The 21,091-nt window shown below is 40.1% G+C and overlaps 1 protein-coding gene across 3 annotated transcripts in view; it reads right to left on the bottom strand.

Moving 5' to 3' along the window:
• The window catches only part of FBN1 (fibrillin 1), a 264,664-nt gene that overhangs the window by 226,314 nt on the left and 17,259 nt on the right, over positions 1-21,091 (bottom strand). For all 3 annotated transcript variants that reach the window (XM_015473179.3, XM_059890186.1, NM_174053.2), the window contains 2 exon segments: positions 4,031-4,113; positions 1,270-1,368 (listed from right to left, as the gene is read on the bottom strand). In XM_015473179.3, coding sequence (XP_015328665.1) covers positions 1,270-1,368; positions 4,031-4,113 — 182 coding nt within the window.

The raw sequence follows: 21,091 nt of genomic DNA, 5'->3' as shown, positions 1-21,091 counted from the left end.
TAAAGGCAGAATTGTTTGTGTAACCCATGAATGCCAAGGTATGTGAGTGGGCACCAAGAAGGTCTGCTGCCCTGCACTATTGGCCCCATTCTGTTAGTTGGTTCATGAGAACCACAGTTAAATGAGAACCAAAGTTAAACTTAATAGGTAATAGGATCTTGATCATGCTCAAGTCTCTACTAGCAATCAACAAAAAAGAATGTACTTATTCCACAATGCATGCATGCATGCTACGTTGCTTCAGCTGTGTCTGACTCTGCGACCCTATGGACTATAGCTCATCAAGCTCCTCTGTCCATGAGATTCTCCAGGCAAGAATACTGGAGTGGGTTGCCATGCCCTTCTCCAGGGGATCTTCCCAACCCAGGGATCGAACCTGCATCTCTTACATCTCCTGCATTGGCAGGTGGGTTCTTTGTCACTAGCACCACCTGGGAAGCTCCCAATATTCCATAATACTCTCAAAACCATGTCAAAACCAGAATATGCTGTAAGGGAAGAAATTGGAAGTGGAAAAGGAACCTAAGATTTTTGCCTTGGTAATGGTCAAGATGTTGAGGGGCTGTTTATATTGAACTTCATTTTTTAACAACTAATGACTCACCTCCTTCCCAACCCCCACATTTCCCCTAATTCACTGCTGAGCACCCATGTTAAAAACAAAAACAACAGAATATGCCAGCAAAGTCTCTGAATAATGAACTGTGGATATTTCCTTGGCATCATGGAATGAACAAAGTGGTAAAATTCTAAAAGGCAAAATATGTTTGTGCTTCATGATAAATCATCCCCAGTAAACTGCCATGATGACTCCTAATATTGTCCTCTTGCAAAAGGCAGGGGTCTCAAGTTGTAAAAAGTGTTTAATCAGATTCCTACTTCAGTACCACAAGGAAGAATGCCTAGTTTCCTTGAGTCAAAAATGTTCATTAAATGATCATGTCATTGAGTATCTTTTATGGTATTTACACTGGAGATACAAAGATAAATAAGATGACACCTACACAGAAGGATGCCACAATCTTTATATTATTCATAGTAACTATGTCCCACAGGTAATTTCCCTATAAAAAGTGAAGAAGGGAAATGGGAGGCCAGACTGAGGAGAGCCATTCCAAGTATTTTGGGCAGAGCAGAGAAGGCAGATGTTCTAGTGAAAAAAAAAAAAAAAATGTATTGCAGGCAAGAGAAAAGCCAAAAGCAAATTTAGGAGAAAATAGGGCATAACCACATAAAATAATATTATATATAATGACATGTTATACTCACTGGATCTGGAGCCACAGGAAGGAGCTATCTGACCAGATGGGCAAGTGCACATATTTGGCCTCGAACAAAATCCATCCCCACAGGAATGCCGGCAAATGGCTATGAATAAAACCAGAGGTCTGTTAGCACATGGCTTCAGAGCACGGTGATTCACAGGGTCCCAATCCTCAGGTGAGGAAACTTGGACTATCAAGTTCCTTGATAACTTTGCTATCATGACCTGTGTGACCTTAGGCTTCAGGTCTATTCATGTATAAAACAAATCTGTTAGACTAAACAGAATCTAAAACTGGGAAGCTCCCTTATCCGTATGAGTAGTTCTCTAGCCTCTCTTTACTTATTTCACAGCTCACAATCTGTCAATAAGCCCAGGATAGTCTATAAAAGGAAAACAAAACAAAACAAAAATCCTGCATTGTTTAGTCGCTCAGTCATGGTACAACTTTTTGTGACCCCATGGGCTGTAGTGTGCCAGGTTCCTCGGCCCATGCAATTTTCCAGGCAAGAATACTGGAGTAGGTTGTCATTTCCTCCTCTCTCTCTCTCTCTCTCTCTCTATATATATATACACACACACACACACACACACACACACACATATATATTTGTATGTTTGTATATATATTCCTGCATATACATACACACAAATATATATGTTGTTCAGTAGCTAAGTAGTGTCCAACTCTTTGTGAGCCCATGAACTGTAGCCCACCAGCCTTCTCTGTCCATGGGATTTCCCAAACAAGAATACTGGAGTAGGTTCTTTTCCTCCCCGAGGGGATCTTACTAACCCAGGGATCAAACCTGCTTCTCCTGTGTCTCTTGCATTGTCAGGAGGATTCCTTGCCACTGAGCCACAAAAGAAGTCCATATACATAATTATGTATGTATGGGGCTTTCTGTAGCTCAGTGGGTAGAGAATCTGCCTGCCATGCAGGAATCCGCCTATGATGCAAGAGACCTGGGTTTCATTCCTGGGTCTAGAAGATTCCCTTGGAGAAGGAAATGGCAACCTACTACAGTATTCTTGCCTGGAAAATCCCATGGACAGAGGAGCCTGGTGGGCTACAGGCCATGGGGTCACAAGAGTCAAACATGACTTAGCGACTAATACACATACACATTCTGTTTTTTACACTACCTTAGAGTTAGTGATATAAAACTTGTAGCAGTATTCTTGGTAGCCTATTTTATTGTAAATATTTAAAATTTAGTAATCTTTATAAAAAATTTCATGGCTGGCTCAGACCGCTTCCTGGTTCAGATCCTGCCAGCTGAGAACTTCTGATCTACAGAGCAACTTGTATCCTACACATTTAGTCCTGTTGTGAACCACATCAACAGTCTGAGAAGAGAAGTGTGAATCCACTTAATAGTACTGATTCTACAGTCAGGAAGCCATTAACATCTTCAAGCCACCCAGAAACTAATATCATACTGGTACCAAATGCTCTGCTAACTGGACTGAAGAATAAGTTCAAGTGGCAAATGGTTTATGCTTATAAAAAGACCAAGATTTGGTCACTACTCTTTTATACTCATAGACTTGATTCTTTCCATCAAACTCCTGCACAAACTTGCATGAAGTAAATGAAATATGCAAGGCCAAAAATAATGCCCTTGATAGAAAATGCATCAAAACGTCAGAAGAGCCCTAGGATGGAGATTGAAAACTATTAAGAAATAAGCTTTCAAAAGGCTCTACAAATACTTGAATACCTGAAGATAGCATTTCTCAGAGATTCCACAGAACACTAGGGAAAGGGTTTTGTTGTCAAGTTCATTTAGAAAACTCCAAAAACCATTACATCCCTCTCTTAGTCAGCTTTGATTTTGAAATAAACCACAAGGTGTCAAATGAATAAGTTTTTTTTAGTCAAAATTAAGAAATGGGAAGGAAATTAACTTTTTCAGGTCACGAAGAGAATGCTGATTGAAATAATCTCTTCTTCTCCACAGACCATTTTTGGCCAAATGAGAAGGGGGATGACATGATTCCTTACTGGCTTCTCAGCTCTAAATTTCCCTATTATACTAATGGATTTTTCCAAAAACTGAAAATTATTTCACAGGTGTGATGACTGTAAAAGTTCATGCAGGACCAATGCCATAATTAATCTGACTTAGTATCTCCATTAAACACCACCTTGTCTGGCATGTGACTTGTCACACACATTTGTGGGATATGAGAATCTGAGCTTTGCCACAGAAGCAGAATCAATACAGGAATCTCTGGTACCATCAGAGTTCCTCCCCCAGTCTTCTCACTCATTTTCATATGATGCTCTATCTGCTTTCTCTCCTCTTTGTCTAAGAGTTAGGTTTCCTTTTAGCCTCCATCACCCAAATTCAACACGCAAGGTTTGGGTAGGCTTGTAGGTGGCCAACACGGAAATTACAATAAGGAAGGCAGCAATGATAAACTTTTTTAAAAAACCCCATCAAAGTGATGACATAGTCTACGCAGCCAGGAATAATAGATGCAATGACTTGAAACCTTAATCAGAGTATCCCTGTGGCTTTATTCCCTCTATCTCAGAAACATTTTAAAAGAAGTCACTGAATTAAAGTATTAACAGTGGCTTGCCTGAGTTAATATATTCCAAAGCTGGATTCAGAGGAAGTAGGAAAATCTTTGAGCTGGAAGGCTCTGCTATAAACATATTAATGGTATGTAGTTACATAGGACAGAATACTAAGAATCACCATGCAACCAAAACAAAAGAAAACGATGAAAAATAATAGATTGCCTATTACTTACGGACAATACACTGATTTCCACCAGGTAAAGTCTTCCATCCAGGGCAACAGTAAGCATTATAACGTGATCCACAGACATTGGGTCTGAAATAAAAACAAAAAAATTTCAATCATAATAACTCCATATTTTTTTTTTCAAAAAAGAATATGTGACTAAATTAAAGGAAAAAATTCCTGAGCTATTAGAACAGTATGAATCTTTGCAGACAAGAACAGTAAGCTCATGGGACTCAATGCTGGCTTAGTAGTTTGGTACATTTTAACATAATGATACCAATAAGGATATGCTTAATATCACCTATGTACACAGAGCATCTGGAAAATAAAGACCATAGAAACAAAATGCAGTTCTATCACAATGCACGGATATAAAAATTTATGGTGTTACATGAGTCTAGTTTGAACAACGTATTTACCAATCTAGTTAAGAAAAGTCATCATGAAGTATACCGAATATTAGGTCTTATATTTTTACTCATTGAAGTTGTGTGTATTTTTTCCTATGGCCAATCTACCCTCTAAAATATGACCACATTCTTCCTTTCACCAGAATTATAGGAATGCAAACTCCAACATTAGTCAGAAAAAAAAAAAAGCCAAAACATGTAAATATTTCTTTAGCAAAAGTTTGGAAACATAGTTGATACCCACAGTTACAGGAAAATAAAGTCCATGTCAACTGGATTTCTTGTTTACAGACAGTTCATCACATGTTTTAGAACAAAGCCAAGCATTCAGAATCCAGATGATCCATATTTAACACTTTAAGGGAACAACTGGGTAAAGATTTAGCAAATTTTACACTGGAAACTAAGGCAGAGGATATAACACAGACACCCAGAAGAAACCATTCATTTCACTCTGCCACATCTGCGGGCCTGAACATTGACGCCAGTTCTTCAAGTTGAGGGGCTGATAAGGCAGATCAAAGGTTTTACAATCGATTTCACAAAACAGCAGCTATCCCAAGCCTTGCTGGTATAAATACTATAGTCCCATAAGTATAAGCCTTTAAAAACTATTGCAGAGCTAAAATACATTTTCTGTTGGGGTATACTCACATATTCTCACTATATTTGCACAGAACCCTCCTGTATTCTCCCTAAACTCACCACCTTAACCAAATGCAGGATTGGAAAATGAGCTCAAGTCTTTGCCTGTCCTGAACTCCCTTTACAGCCCCAGAGAACCTGGAACATCCTATAGGGAAAAATGCATACTTCAGACCAACTGATGCTGACATTAGAAAGAGAAAGAAGGATGGAGGAGCCAAGGAGAGGGCCCCAAATACATACCTAGCCAGGGTAAGATTAGCCAGGGTAGAATAGCCAGGGCTATTCCAACACTAGACAGAAAATTATTGGATAGAGGCTTAATATGTGCCTGGTGTTGGGAACTCTCTGAGCCTTAGTTTATTTCTCTACAATTGGGATAATGGAATGTGTCCACATCACATGTGTGTGTATCAGATGAAATAATGAACATGCTGCTGCTGCTGCTGCTAAGTCGCTTCAGTCGTGTCCGACTCTGTGCAACCCCACAGACGGCAGCCCACCAGGCTTCCCCATCCCTGGGATTCTCCAGGCAAGAACACTGGAGTGGGTTCCCATTTCCTTCTCCAATGCATGAAAGTGAAAAGTGAGAGTGAAGTCGCTCAGTCGTGTCCGACTCTTAGCGACCGCATGGACTGCAGCCTACCAGGCTCCTCTGCCCATGGGATTCTCCAGGCAAGAGTACTGGAGTGGGGTGGCATCGCCTTCTCCTAATGAACATGGAAAGCTTATAAATGAAAAGGAAAATGAAAACACATAGCAGCAGCAGCATGGTGGTGGAATTATCTTCTGATCTAAATTAGCTATTCAGCCAAAGGAACCATAAGAGATTATGGAAGAGAGAGAAACTTTACTGGGAATTCCAAGCCAAATGCTGTCCATTCTCTGTCCCTCCTGTGACAAAGTAGTGCCCTAAACTTTAGTTCGGAGTGCCCAGAACTTCCCAGGGCAACTCATAATCTTGGAAAGGGGAGTGAGAGGAAGAGATAGGACAGACAGCTGGGGCAGGAGAACACCCAAACTTCATAAAAGTTCTCTCAATCTAAAATGACAATCCAGGCCAAAGTCAACCACCTCAAACCTTCCCCACCAACAACTCCACTGGATTCGATGCAACTCCAAACCAAACCCTGGAAGAGCTTCAGAGAGTTCCTGAGCCTTTTGTAGGGTGTCCTGTACTCAGAGTAACTATGTTTTTCAAACAAAAACCAAGACACATTGTCTGACAAGAATGAGTGTATTTATGGAGTAAACACATACAACAGGGTTAAAAAAAAAAAAAAGTAGGTAAAAAAGAGTACAAAATCAGTCCTACAAAGCAAGATATTCAAAAGACTTTCCAAGATATTTGAAAAATCACAGTAATAGACATTCTTTATTGTTCCTTCAATGTTTAGAATCAACCTATAGACAAAACATGGACGACACTGCAATTTACAATGGTTACAAAACAAAAGGTAAATGTTTTAAACAATCATGGGTCATAAATCAAGAAATAGTTGGAAAGAAAAGCGTGGAGAGAAATAAAGCAATTGATTCAGGAAACAGAGGTTTAAGAACCTAATTTTTTTAAATACCAATAACTAAAAGTCATTCAATAATTATTTTTAAAATGGGAAAGAGAAGAGAGAGTAAAACTATAGATCCAAGTGAGCTATGTCCCCATCTCTCACTGCAAGAAGCCAATATGTACTGTTTAAATGTAGACACAGAGTTACAAACACAGTGCATGGTGTCAGGAGGATAAACATGAGAAGAAATAAAAACAGAAATGGTTAAAACTGGTTGCCTCAGGAGACGAAGATCTGGGGAAGCAGAAAGTTCTTTTGCTTCCTCAATTAATACCCATCTATAACTATTCATTTTAAAAATATGTCCTGTTATACTTTGATCATCTTTTATTTAAAACAACAATTTTTACTTTAAACGTATGAACTTCTTATCTCATAAACAGGGTAATTCCTGCTTCATTCGAATGAAGCATTCATCGTTCCCTTTCATTAATTATCACATTTTCATTTCATTGCATTCCTTAAAATTCTATATAGTGTTGAATTATGATTTCTTTTCATGCTCTGACTTTTTGGAGTTTAATAACTTTGTCCTTTTTAATAGGTAATATATTATTTAACTTCAACAAATATCATCAAATGACAATTGCTTTGTCTTGTTACCATTTGTTCTTCAACAACACTAAACCCTACTATGTCTTGTGGCTGAATACAAAGTATTAGAAAGATATAAGTTTTCTCCTCTGCTGACTTTGGTCTTGAGAACTGCAAACTAACTGGATGGCACTTATTCTACTTACACACACACACACACACACAAGGTTTAATTCTAGAAATGAATGTCTTATTTAAGTTGGAAAGCACTAAGATATTTGAAGTCTAAAGTAGACATGTTGGATTATTTCCATTCCAAAAGATTTTACTCTCCAGGTTTCAGCACAAAAAATCATTAATAAAGAAGATAAATCATTAATGAAGTTACTTTTTTGTGTAAATAAAAGTGTAGCATTCAGACCTCTTCCTTTGTACTTCATCAGATATACCCACCAACCCATCACTAACAAAAGTCAGAGTTAGAGCTCCATGCAAGTGGCAGTAGCATTCAGCAAATTAAAGGTAAAATTCAAAGAGAAAAGATATGCCAAGTGCTAAAGACACATTATTTCATCTTCATAGAAACTCTCTAAGCTAAATTCCATTATTACTATTTTAACAGTAAGGAAACTATATCTTAGGAAGGGTAAACAAGCTAGCTAGCTAAAGTCCCATAGCTTAGAAGTAGAGAATGGGGATTTGAACCCAGGAAATCTTATTTTAGAGCACACTGTCTTAAGGCAAAGATGTATTTAGGTAATAAGATGATATTCGCTCAGCAGCATTAATGGTGGCATAGATTAAAAATATCAAAAAATGTCCATCAACTGACCAAAGCCAAACATAAACTGTTTTACCTGATTCTTAATAGTTTATGGTGGGAAGGATATGATTCCACTTTACTGCTATACATTACATTTTTTCAATTACTCTTTGTAACTTTTCTTACCAGTTGCTCTGAATGTTAGCCCTGCAACAACCCAACTCCAGTCACTCTAGGGGAGGGGTGAGCCTCGGCAGGCTGGATATTTGGATCCAGTTCAGACACAGTCTCAGAGATTGTGTGGGCTAGCTAAAGCCCCTCTCAATGGAGCAAACAGCTGGGCTCTACCACGTCTGACCACATCATTGTAAGAATTGGCCTCTGTGTGAGATGTCTGCAGTGTGTCCACATTCCTAAGCCAGAACCCACTTCTGTGAGTCTGGCGTCTTACAGCCAGGATAGCCCTTCTGTTTCCTATCCCAAATGCAAAGTATTTTTCAGACAAGACCAGGGTAATCAAAACAAATTCAAGGGACTCCTATTTTATATGCATGAGTTTCTCAGTTGTGAAGTGATAAAACTTTGGACAAACAGAATAATAAGCATTAGGTAAAGGCTAATGATAATGTTCATGGGGTTCTCAAGGCAAGAATAGTGAAGTGGTTTGCCATTCCCTTCTCCAGTTAAAAGACGCTTACTCCTTGGAAGGAAAGTTATGACCAACCTAGATAGCATATTCAAAAGCAGAGACATTACTTTGCCAACAAAGGTCCGTCTAGTCAAGGCTATGGTTTTTCCTGTGGTCATGTATGGATGTGAGAGTTGGACTGTGAAGAAAGCTGAGCGCCAAAGAATTGATGCTTTTGAACTGTGGTGTTGGTGAAGACTCTTGAGAGTCCCTTGGACTGCAAGGAGATCCAACCAGTCCATCCTGAAGGAGATCAGCCCTGGGATTTCTTTGGAAGGAATGATGCTAAAGCTGAAACTCCAGTACTTTGGCCACCTCATGCAAAGAGTTGACTCATTGGAAAAGACCCTGATGCTGGGAGGGATTGGGGGCAGGAGGAGAAGGGGACGACAGAGGATGAGATGGCTGGATGGCATCACTGACTCGATGGACATGAGTCTGAGTGAACTCCGGGAGCTGGTGATGGACAAGGAGGCCTGGCGTGCTGCGATTCATGGGGTCGCAAAGAGTCAGACACGACTGAGCGACTGAACTGAACTGAACTGAAAGGTTAATGATATGGACCCTGCTGGCTTCTTTGACCTTCAGAGAAAAAAGTTATCATTTAGTCCTCTTGAGCATAAGTATGGGGAGGTATCAAAAGCATATGCCACCACATGACAAAAGGTGCCCATGTAACACACCTCAAGGTAGACATTCCTAATAGTCCAGTTTCAGAGTTTAAAAATAATTACAACTTTATCAAAAATGAGATGAAAAAACTATAATATGCAAATGAGCTATATATAATGTGGAACCATACATCAATATTTTATGAGTACTTTGACAGATTTTATCCAGGTAAAAAGAAAAACCATCGGTGCTATCTCATAAATGACTCTATTGCTTCAGTAAACTTTGCAACTGCCCCGCCCTTATTTTATTTATTTTATTCTGGCTCTCTTCTTAGCCGAAGGCAGAGGTCACAGCAGTGATCTGAATACATGTGACCGTTCCAACCCATCTGCCAGTCACAACAAATCGAGTAATGAAACTTCAAACCCCAGCAATGAAAATGGCTTCCATGGCCTCCTCAAGCATCAGCCAGGCTCTCCAGACCCCAGGACGTATTTCTGGATTGTCTGGATCAGCACTGGCTGGGACACAGACAATCCTGGCTTTCTCGTTGGAAGACTTAAGCCAGTCAGCCAACCTCTCTAACCTACCGCACACAATTCTTCTGAATGAAAATGATTTCAAAAGGAACAGGAAGATGAACCATTGGTATTCTGGTTTGAAGGAGGTTTATCCTCTTCTTGCTTTCTCCCAACTGTTAGACTAGTAACTCCATTATCCTCACCTCCAAAGCTAGTGTCTGTCTGTTTCTCAAGGCTTCCCTCCCTTCACTTCTTTTCCCTCCTTCCTTTCTCTTCTCTCTCTCTCTCTCTCTTTCTCTCTCTCTCTCTCTCTCTCTCTCTCTCTCTCTCTCGACTTCTACTCTCAGGGCCTCTAGAATGAAATGGTCTGTTACTACCTCCAACTGACAGAGGATGAGATGGTTGCATGGCATCACTGATACAATGGACATGAGTTTGAGCAAATTCCAAGAGACAGGAGAAAATGAAGGACAGGGAAGCCTGGTGTGCTGCAGTCCACAGGGTCACAAAGACTTAGCAACTGAACAACAGCAGCAACAAGGCATCCAAGATCACATAACTCATCTTCTGGTATAGCCAGTAAATTCACTGCTGAGCACACAATAAGGCATGTGAATAACTGCCTTGTCTACAAGGCGAGTATAGACAAACGCAAAGCCATTCAACCATATGCAGTGAGAATCTATTGTGTGTTAGGCCCTGTGTTAGATAAGAAATAAAACTAACTAAGAGAAGCATACTTAACACCAAGATCATGGTTTCTAATACCATTCTCCAATAAAAGGAACCAGGGCTCCCGGGACACAGGGCTGACTCGAGGACTGGGCAAGAAGTGCACAGGGTGAGTCTGGAGTATCACGTGGCGATAGAAAGTAGAAGGTAACTGCCAAACAAAGAACAGAACTCACAAGGATGAGCATATGTCAAGGATACAGGAGCCAAATGAAGAGCTCCCAGTGGCCAAAGCTAGAAACATTTAAGTAGCAGAATAACAAAAGTAGTATTGGATTATAATCCAAAGTATAAAATAAATGTCTATGAGTCAAGATTGATAAATACACGATTGAATAAATAAAGGCAAGAAAAGAGCCAAGTCTCTTGTGCTAATAAGTTCCAAATAATTTATGTAGATACTCTGCCTTCAAAAAGGTGAAGTATAACTCACTACTCCTTAAACATTTCCCAAGAAATCCTAATTGAGGGATGATCTACAAAATTCCTAACCAATAGTCCTCAAAAGTGTCATGGTCATCACAAACAAGGAAAGTCTGAAACTGTCACATTCTAAGAAGACATGAAAACTAAATGTAATGTGTGGCATCCTGGATGGGATTTTGAACATTCAAAAGGACATTCGGTTAAAAAATAAATTAATCTGAATAAAAGATGGACTTTAGTTAACAAAATGTATCAATATTGGTTCAGTTAATTGTCCTCAATGTATCAAACTAGTATAGGAGGCTAACAGCGGAGAAATTTGTGTCCAGGGTTTACAGGAGGTCTTGGTATTATCCTCCTGTTTTGTTTTTTTTTTTCCTTGTAAATCTAAAACTGTTCTAAAATTTATTAGAACTTTTAAAGTTTATTTAAAAGTAAAATAACAATAATATTGTTACCATGCAATTATAAATAAACTGTTACATTCCCTCAAAGGTGACTAAGATAAGAGTCTTTGCTCTTGAAAGAAGACAGACAAGTATGCATAGCAGGCCAGTGTGACAGGTAAAACGCAGATGTCTAGGCCTGCCTGAGGAGCTAAGGAAGCTCAGAACAAGAGCATCTAGCCTCATCACCCGAGGTAAGCTTGGAAGGGGACTATCTGAGTTATGCCTTGATGCTTCCCAGTTGCTAAGAGGGGTCACTAGTTTTATTTCATCCCACTGTTGAAATTACTCTCAAATCCTCTAACCCCATTAGTAAATCCCTTGTCCAAATCCTAGTGTTTCACTGTTGGACTAATATCACATTCCTTTTTCCTGGCTTCTTAGTTCCTCTCTGCTCCACTAGGACAATGTAGCTAAGCTGCTTCTTTTTTTAATTACTTTTTATTGGAGTACAGTTGCTTTACCATATTGTGTTAGTTTCTACTGTACAGCAGTTGGACTTCCTTCCCATTTAGGTCACCACAGAGCATTGTCTAGAGTTTCCTGAGATATGCAGTAGGTTCTCAGTAGTTGCTAAGCATCTTTTCATATTCACCATGCCTAATTCTATTCTCCTGGGATACAGAGATAGACCTTTAATCACCATAAAATGTTAAACATCTCACTATTAGCTTCAGATGCCTTTCAGCTCTGCTCCTCCTCTTCAGGGACTCAGGTGTCACTCATGTACAGACCCCCTCCCCCAATACACACACACACACACACACACACACACACACACACACTCTAAACTCTTCTTTCACATTTATACTAGCTCTTCTACCTTTGTGTTTAGTGTATAATTCCATCTCCCCTCATAACACTAATCTCTTTTCCTTGATTAATCCCATCATGTTTCAACCTACCAACACAATTCCAGACATACTTCTCAAAAACCTACATATGTGATATTGCAATTATATACTTTAAATAATTTTATGTACAGATTCTCATCTGTGAAACCCACCCATAGGCCCTCTGATCCCAGTCTGACAGTTCTTCAAACAGAGAAACAATGCTTGTTATGCCAGGAACATCTGGAGTCTGTTCAGAAGCACACAAGAGAACACTGACTAAATGCCTCAGTAAGTACAAATCATAATTAACAAAGATTAATACCATCTCTTCAGTATCATAAACAGGCCAGCTGTAAATGAGGCCAACATAGAAAACTGTCTCATAGTGAGAACTATTTCTTATAAATTAATCTATTTAACAGAAGAATATTCCATGCCTATTTAAATGGTTATAGACAGTTAAATGGGGTTCCCTAGTGGTTCAGATAATAAAGAAGTGAAAGTGAAGTAGCTCAGTCGTGTCCGACTCTTTGCAACCCCATGGGCTTCAGCCTCCCAGGCTCCTCCATCCATGGGATTTTCCAGGCAAGAGTACTGGAGTGGGTTGCCATTTCCTTCTCCAGGGGATCTTCCTGACTCAGGGATTGAACCCCGGTCTCCCGCATTGCAGGCAGACGCTTTACGCTCTAAGCCACCAGGGAAGCCCAGATAATAAAGAATCTGCCTGCAATGTGGGAGACCTGAGTTTGATCCCTGGGTTGGGAAGATCTCCTGGAGAAGGGCATGACAACCCAGTCCAGTATTCTTGCCTGGACAATTCCATGGACAGAGAAGCCTAGCAGGCTACAGTCTGTGAGGTTTCAAAGAGTCAAACAAAACTGGGTGACTAACATTTGCAGACAGTTAAATAGTAATGCATAATGGTTTCATGGCTTGGCCATTTTGTGGATATTCTGATCATTAATTTATTCTAATCAGTGAGGTTATCAATGTTTATAACTCAGGGATCAATACATTTCCTTTGAGAAAATACAATATCAATGTACAGAAAATACTCATATATAAATATCTGATTCTACTTATTTCTTCAGCAAAAGAAAACCATAAATCCCAAAGGTGACTCAACTCAGCAAAAGTTTGAAGTGTACTTTCTCATGGAAGATTGTTGTGTCTGATCAAAGTCACTGATGGGGCCAGCATTTGTGGTCAATTCCTAAAGACGAGCATCACAGAACTCAGCAGGTAGCCTGGAGAGGTTCCTCTGGCTACACTGCTAGAATGGAGGCTTTTCCCTCCCTAATCTGTTTGCACCAGTGGCACAGAGAGGATGAGACTTGCACAGTTTCATTTTATGTATGCCCTAAGTTGTGTTTTGTGGAAATTTTGTGTTGATCCAAAGCAATAGCCCTAGAACCTGAAAGACAAAGAATTTAGGTTGCCATATCAAGGACACACATACACACACACACACACAGACAAACACACACACACACACACACACACACACACACCTTCAGCCTTTCTCAGCTAAGGAAACCCAGTTGCTAAGGCAGTTCCCCAAATCTGGGAGATCATTTTACAGTGGCAGCCAGTTTAAATCCTGTTGCAATTTTTTATAGGTGACTGAAATGGGAAAACCACTAGATCATTCAGGTATTACCTAAATCGAATCCCTTACAGTTATGCAGTGGAAGTGACAAATAGGTTCAAGGGATTAGATCTCATAGAGTGCCTGAAGAACTATGGACGGAGGTTCCAGACATTGTACAGGAGGCAATGATCAAGACCATCCCCAAGGGGAAAAAAATGCAAAAAGGCAAAATGGTGTCTGAGGGGGCCTTACAAATAGCTGAGAAAAGAAGAGAAGCTAAAGGCAAAGGAGAAAAGGAAAGATATAAGCACCTGAATGCAGAGTTCCAAAGAATAGTAAGGAGAGATAAGAAAGCCTTCCTCAGTTATCAACGCAAAGAGATAGAGGAAAACAACAGAATGGGAAAGACTAGAGATCTCTTCAAGAAAATTAGCGATACCAAAGGAATATTTCATGCAAAGATGGACACAATAAGGACAGAAATGGTATGGACCTAACCTAATGGTATGGATCTAATGGTATGGAAGCAGAAGATATTAAGAAGAGGTGGTAAGAATACACAGAAAAACTATACAAAAAAGATCTTAATGACTCAGATAACCATGATGGTGTGATCATTCACCTAGAGCCAGACATCCTGGAATGAGAAGTCAAGTGGACGTTAGGAAGCATCACCACGAACAAAGCTAGTGGAGGTGATGGAATTCCAGTTGAGCTATTTCAAATCCTAAAAGATGATGCTGTGAAAGTGCTACACTCAATATGCCAACAAATTTGGAAAATTCAGCAGTGGCCACAGGACTGGAAAAGGTCAATTTTCATTCCAAACCCAAAGAAAGGCAATGCCAAAGAATGTTCAAACTGCCACACAATTGCACTCATCTCACATGGTGGCAAAGTAACCCCCAAAATTTTAAGCCAGGCTTGAACAGTACATGAACTGAGAACTTGCAGATGTTCAAGCTGGATTTAGAAAAGGCAGAGGAAAGAGAGATCAAATTGCCAACATGCGTTGGATCATCGAAAAAGCAAGAGAATTTCAGAAAAACATCTACTTCTGCTTTATAGACTACACCAAAGCTTTTGACTATGTGGATCACAACTAACTGGAAAGTTCTTAAAGAGATGGGAATACCAGACCACCTGACCTGCCTCCTGGAAAATCTGTATGCAGGTCAAGAAGCAACAGATAGAACTGCACATGGAAAATCAGACTGGTTCCAAATCGGGAAAGGAGTATGTAAAGGCTGTATATTGTCACCCTGCTTATTTAACTTATATGCAGAGTACATCATGTGGAATACCAGGCTGAATGAAGCACAAACTGGAATCAAGATTGCTGGGAGAAATATCAATAACCTCATATATGCAGATGACACCACCTAAGTGGCAGAAAGTGAAGAGGAACTAAAGAGCCTCTTGATGAAAGTGAAAGAGGAGAGTGAAAAAGTTGGCTTAAGACTTGACAGTCAGAAAACTAAGATCATGGCATCTGGTCCCATCGTTTCATGGTAAATAGATGAAGAAATGATGGAAACAGTAAGAGACTTAATTTTTTGGGGCTCCAAAATCACTGCAGATCATGACTACAGCCATGAAATTAAAAGTTGCTCCTTGGAAGAAAAGCTATGACAAACCTAGACAGCATATTAAAAAGCAGAGACACTACTTTGCCAACAAAAGTTCATCTAGTCAAAGCTCGGTTTTTCCAGTAGTCATGCCTGGATGTGAGAATTGGACTATAAAGAAATCTGAGCACTGAAGAATTGATGCTTTTGAACTGTGGTGTTGGAGAAGACTCTTGAAAGTCCCTTGGATTGCAAGGAGATCCAATCAGTCAATCCTAAAGGAAATCAGTCCTGAGTGTTCATTGGAAGGACTGATACTGAAGCTGAAACTCCAATACTTCAACCACCTGACGCGGAGAGCTGACTCATTGGAAAAGACCCTGATGCTAGGAAAGACTGAAGGCAGGAGGAGAAGGAGATGACAGAGGATGAGATGTTTGGATGGCATCACCGACTCAATGGACATGAGTTTGAGTGAGCTCTAGGAATTGGTGATGGACAGGGAACCCTGGCATGCTGCAGTCCATGGGGCTGCAAAGAGTTGGACATGAGTGAGCAACTAAACTGAGACCTGAATTGGAACATGTGCAAGTCTTTGCTTTACTTTGGAAAAAAAAATAAAAAGTTGTAAAAGAGGGAGAATTTAAAGCCACAGGGTGCACTGGACTAGGAAACCAGACATTGACCCAAGAAAACCAGAAGCACACGGATGTGTGTGGCAAGTCCTGATCCTCCTGACCGCACAGGGCACTTTCTATGTCTAGAACTGTGGATTACACAATACTGGGAACACACAAGTCTGCACAGTTCACTAAACCACCCATGTGACCCCCTCAAACTTCTAAAGGTAATGGTTTGACTAGCTTTCTGTTATGGTAAACTTGCACTAAACCTACTTCTCTCCAAGGCAAGGGATCTGTATCTTGCCCGCTGGCATCACACCACTGGTTGTGAGTATAAAAGGAACTCCCATCTAAACATGGGGAGAGGTGTATTTGTTTATGAATTTGAAATTACTATTCAATCCTGTAAGGATGAGGAGGGGTTTCTTCAAAACAGGAAAAAAATAAAAAACAAACAACAAATAAAATGTGCCTCATAATTGCGTCTCTCCAGCCTCTACAAGGATTTAACCAATGGTATCACATAAACTCATGGTGCTTCGGAAGAACTGTTTCCCAGAACCCAGCAATCCCTTGGATTTACCCATGAGTTCAAGACGAGCGTGGTTATTTTCTTAGACTGGGATATTTGCTCCATTTACCCAAGCCAAAGCCACACTGTACTTTTCTAAAGGGTGGGCAAAATTCTAGAAATGATTGAAATGCAAACAAGTAAAGTAGACAGGTGATCCAGAACAGGCAGGCCCAGGATGGTCCTACGGAATTCACCACTCCCAACGGCCAACTGGTCCCTTCCCACCTCTTTACCACCCACAGAAGAAATAAGGGATTGAAACCACGATTCTCACCACTTCCCAGAAGTTCTCAAACAGAGAGCTCTGTCCAAGGAGATAATATCTTCTGAATGTCCTGGCAGCCCCAGGAAAAGACAGGAAAGCCAGCCAATGGGATCAGGCTGAGGGGAAAGAATGGTGTCCTTCAGCAGCCGGGAGGGCAGAGTGATTCAACTCTCCAGTTCTGAGGACTGGCAGCTCCCAGCTGACAAACAGGTAGGGTTCCAAAATGTCATTTCTATATTGGTATTTAGAACTTGGACAGGCTTTTCCAATAGAAACAATGTTAATAGGTGGTGGTTTGGTCCCCGGGCTAGTCAAATAGCAGTCTCTCGGCCACATTATCAGCTAAATGGGCTATTGTAGGCTGGTCTGGGAACCTGACCACAGACTTAAAATGTTGTTTCTATGGGAAAACACATTCCACGGCAGGCAACCAGAGGGAAACTTGGCCACTCAAACCCATGGTCCCTGCAGCTCCAGCCAGCTGCCCAGTGAGCTGTGAGCACCAACCACCTTAAACTCAGGCCACTCCACGCAATCCTGAGAGGGCAGCCTGGCTGGAAGGCTGCCCAGCCCCAGGCCCAAGGCCACCCCCCACCCCCAGCAGGAGCCCATTAGGGCCAGTATGGGATATCCCTAAGTCCATAAATCAGGAACTTAAAAACTGAGGAGTGATTGGATATTCTAATTCTCAATGTACCTGCATTATTTTACAAAGCAGAAGATCCCAGAAACTATGATGTAAAATCAGGACCCAGGGCTAGTTCACAGACCAAAGTTTCAGCGAGCCAATTCTAGAAAGAGTGGCTTCCAAATGAAGCAAGGAAACAGGTCATTTTTGAATGCTATTTGGTGGCTTTGCTCTTATACTCAGGTTATTTGAGCATTTCAGACTCCCTGGAACTGATTAATTACCCTCTCTTTTATATAGAATGTGAGCCCTTTAAAGACAGATCTATACAGCCCTAGCACCTAGCACAATACCTGCATCTTAAATGGTAAATGAAGGCTTAGAATTTCACAGGTACTTCCAACTAAGAAATCTAAGTTAGAATTCTGTCAGAGTGGTGAGAATTTAATTTGATGAAAAGATAAATATGTTTCTAAGAAACCAAATAATAAAATAAAATAATGAAAAACACAATTTCTAATAAGAAATCAATGTTTCTATCCACTTTTTAATTTTAAAAAATTAAAATGAAAAATCAAATAACAAAAGACCCAGATAAATGGAATTCATGGAATATGACAGTAAAATTTTTCCTTCTTTCAGATGGATCATTTGAAAATATTTTACAGCTTCAAAAGCTTTGAAGGGCTTGAATCTCAAACTCTATTTCATAAGAGTCAATAGGAAATGGATCTTTCCTATTTTTTATAAAAAAAATCATTTTTATACCAATTCTTATCATCAGAACAGAGACAAGACTGTTGCTAAGGAACAAAAAAAAAAAAGGGGGGGGGAAATAGATCATTGATAGAGTTTGTTTCTAAAAGAAGTCAGTTAATGGCACGCTGTGGTTGAGATTATTTCATAGAAATTAACAAATCACAAATTAAGCAAGTTGTAAGCATTTACTTCTAAAAAATTAGTTATCTGGAAATTTTTTGAATAAAAATAGCCTAATTAAAACTTAAGGGAATTTGACTGAATCTTGAATTTATCTAGTCCATATGAAGTCACAGTGTAGAATAAAAATAATAATGAACAACTTTTAGAGAGCTTTGTAAATGATTGTGTGACTCTTCCCTTAAATTCTATCAAGAATATGATTTGCTGTGCTCATTTTCAGATGAGGAAACTGAAATTCAGAGAAGTGAAGTAATAGTTCAAAGGCTACCCAATGGAAACATGTCATAAATCACTAATTAAAAACCAAAAGAATTTATTAATAAAACATTCCAAGGCTAGTACTAAAGATTTTAGATTAGAGATTAGAAAGATGTTTCCATAAATACCCCAGAGAGAATGTGTTCCTTTATATAATCTCATTTGTGTATAATTTTTTTGCGTGCTCTGATTTTCTTTTCTGAGGTCTGCAGAACCAAAAAATTTAAGACACATCTCACAAAGTATACCGGAAAAGAAAAGCAATGATAAAAGGAACACATCTTGGGAACATTCACTCCTACAGACCAGTACTTTTATTTCTGAAAGTTTCTACATGGTGAATATCCTGCCCTGGTCACCCTGGTTTAAAAAAAAAAAAATCTCTCAGCTCTTAACATGCTCAGTGTTTAGGGGAGTGGGTGGGTGGGGAGCAATGTAGAGACTCAAAATGCAGATAATTCAACACCTACTCCTAGCTGCCATTGGAATGTGCTTTGTGTATATGCTGAACATGGGTACGTCCTGTCTTTTGAAAAGCAGCTTCAGGCAAAATTATCAGGTCATGCAGGCAACTATCTGACCCATCTTAGGAAGACAATAAGCTGCACAAAGGCCAGGGTGATCCAAATGATATTCTAAAAAACCCTCCAGATTCATGTCTCTATGATCTAATTCAGAGGCTGCCGGCACACTGTCCATCACACACAGAAAGTAGCAACTCCCATCCCAAACACCAGCACAGCTCTGCCCTGAAATCCAATCTAAAAGATATCCTGCTCAGCCAGAGTGATGCCAGCACTGTGCTCTCAATACTTTGTGGGCTCTGGGGAAGGTGACGGTCTTCATATTTCATCACTGAGAAGAATGGGCACTGCTTCCACATAGTGCCAGCCTCTGAGAAGGAACTGACACTGGCACATCCACCCATTCTACCGCCTTACCTAGTAAGAGTAAGAATCAGTCGCTCACATGTGCCCAGCTCTTTGCAACCCCATGGACTGTAGCCTGCTAGGCTCCTCTTGCAGGGAATTCTCCAGCAAGAATACTGGAGTGGGTGGCCATTTCCTTCTCCAGGGGATCTTACCGACCCAGGGATCGAACCCCGGGTTTCCTGCATTGCAGGCAGATTGTTTACATTCTAAGCCACCAGGGAAGCGGTTTCCAAATCCCCTGTGTAGCAGCTCCCAACGACAAAGCTTCTGTTCTTAAAAAGTCTACCAGTTTCCCAGGGAGTTTGATACCAAGCAGTAGAAATATGTCAGACCTCAAAGAACGGCGTGCATCTTTCACTGACATGAAACGCAGGAAGTACAACTTGTATGTTAACATGAGCACATGTACACACACACAATCCCCCACAAACACTCAGAATGAAGCCACTGGGGCAGTTCTTATCCCTGCATACTTTTCCCAAGGGGATTTGGATATACCAGTGCTTTACAGAATGTTTCATTTGAATCACTAAAGCTATATTAGTTCCTATTTCTTTTTGATTGTTTTTCCCAGTTTCACTGAGAATGTAATTGACATATGTCCCAGGCAGCACTAGTGGTAAAGAACCCTCCTGCCAATGCAAGACATAAGAGATGCGGGTTCAATCCCTGGGTCAGGAAGATCCCCTGGAGGAGGGCATGGCTACCCACTCCAGTATTCTTGCCTGGGAAATCCCATGGACAGAGCAGCCTGGTCCATGGGGTTGCAAAGAGTCAGACATAATGGAGTGACTAAGCTTACTAATTGACACACAACACTGTAAAAGCTTAAGGTGCTTAATTATATGACTTAAATGGTAAAATGATTACTACAATAGGTATAATTAAAAGTGCCTATTTCTAAAATAAAAAGAATGTTCCTAGGAAAGCAATGAAAGAAATGAGGGTAAAAACATTCACTTGTGAATGTTAAAATATCTGCAAACATCTTCTTCTATCCACTCATAGTTCAAAATCTCACCAACTTTTTATAACCCCTTGCCTGAAACTCCTACTGTAAACAAAAATGACACATCGAGAGTCTCTGTCTTCACTTGCACAAAAAATCATGGGCAGAGGGGAAAGGAATGGGCCCCTGCAGAATTATATCTTTCCTTGTCTGCCCTCTCAAATGCTTGGTTCCTTCTGTGTAAATGTTCCACACTATTAGACCTCGTCACTGCTAGGCCTCAGCATTAGATGTTAAATAATTTTTCCCAACCCTCAAAGTCATGGGTCAGTTTAGACAAGTGTGGAAAAAGCATGTCTGGCAGCACTGCAGATGTCGCTGGGTGTGAGGCATTGAGTGTAAGTTCAAAACTAGACATAAAACTCTCCAGTGCTAATAAACAAATAAGAAATGACAGAATTCAAATATTCCCATTCTTCTAGCCTAATAAATTAATGGACCTAGACAATGATCATCAATGGCAGCTGACATTGCAAAAAGAGAGGCTA

This window comes from Bos taurus, chromosome 10, assembly GCF_002263795.3.
Source record: "Bos taurus isolate L1 Dominette 01449 registration number 42190680 breed Hereford chromosome 10, ARS-UCD2.0, whole genome shotgun sequence".
Taxonomy (NCBI): domain Eukaryota; kingdom Metazoa; phylum Chordata; class Mammalia; order Artiodactyla; family Bovidae; genus Bos; species Bos taurus.
Note: the sequence above shows the minus strand (reverse complement) of the source record. Positions and strands in the feature narration are given on the sequence as shown.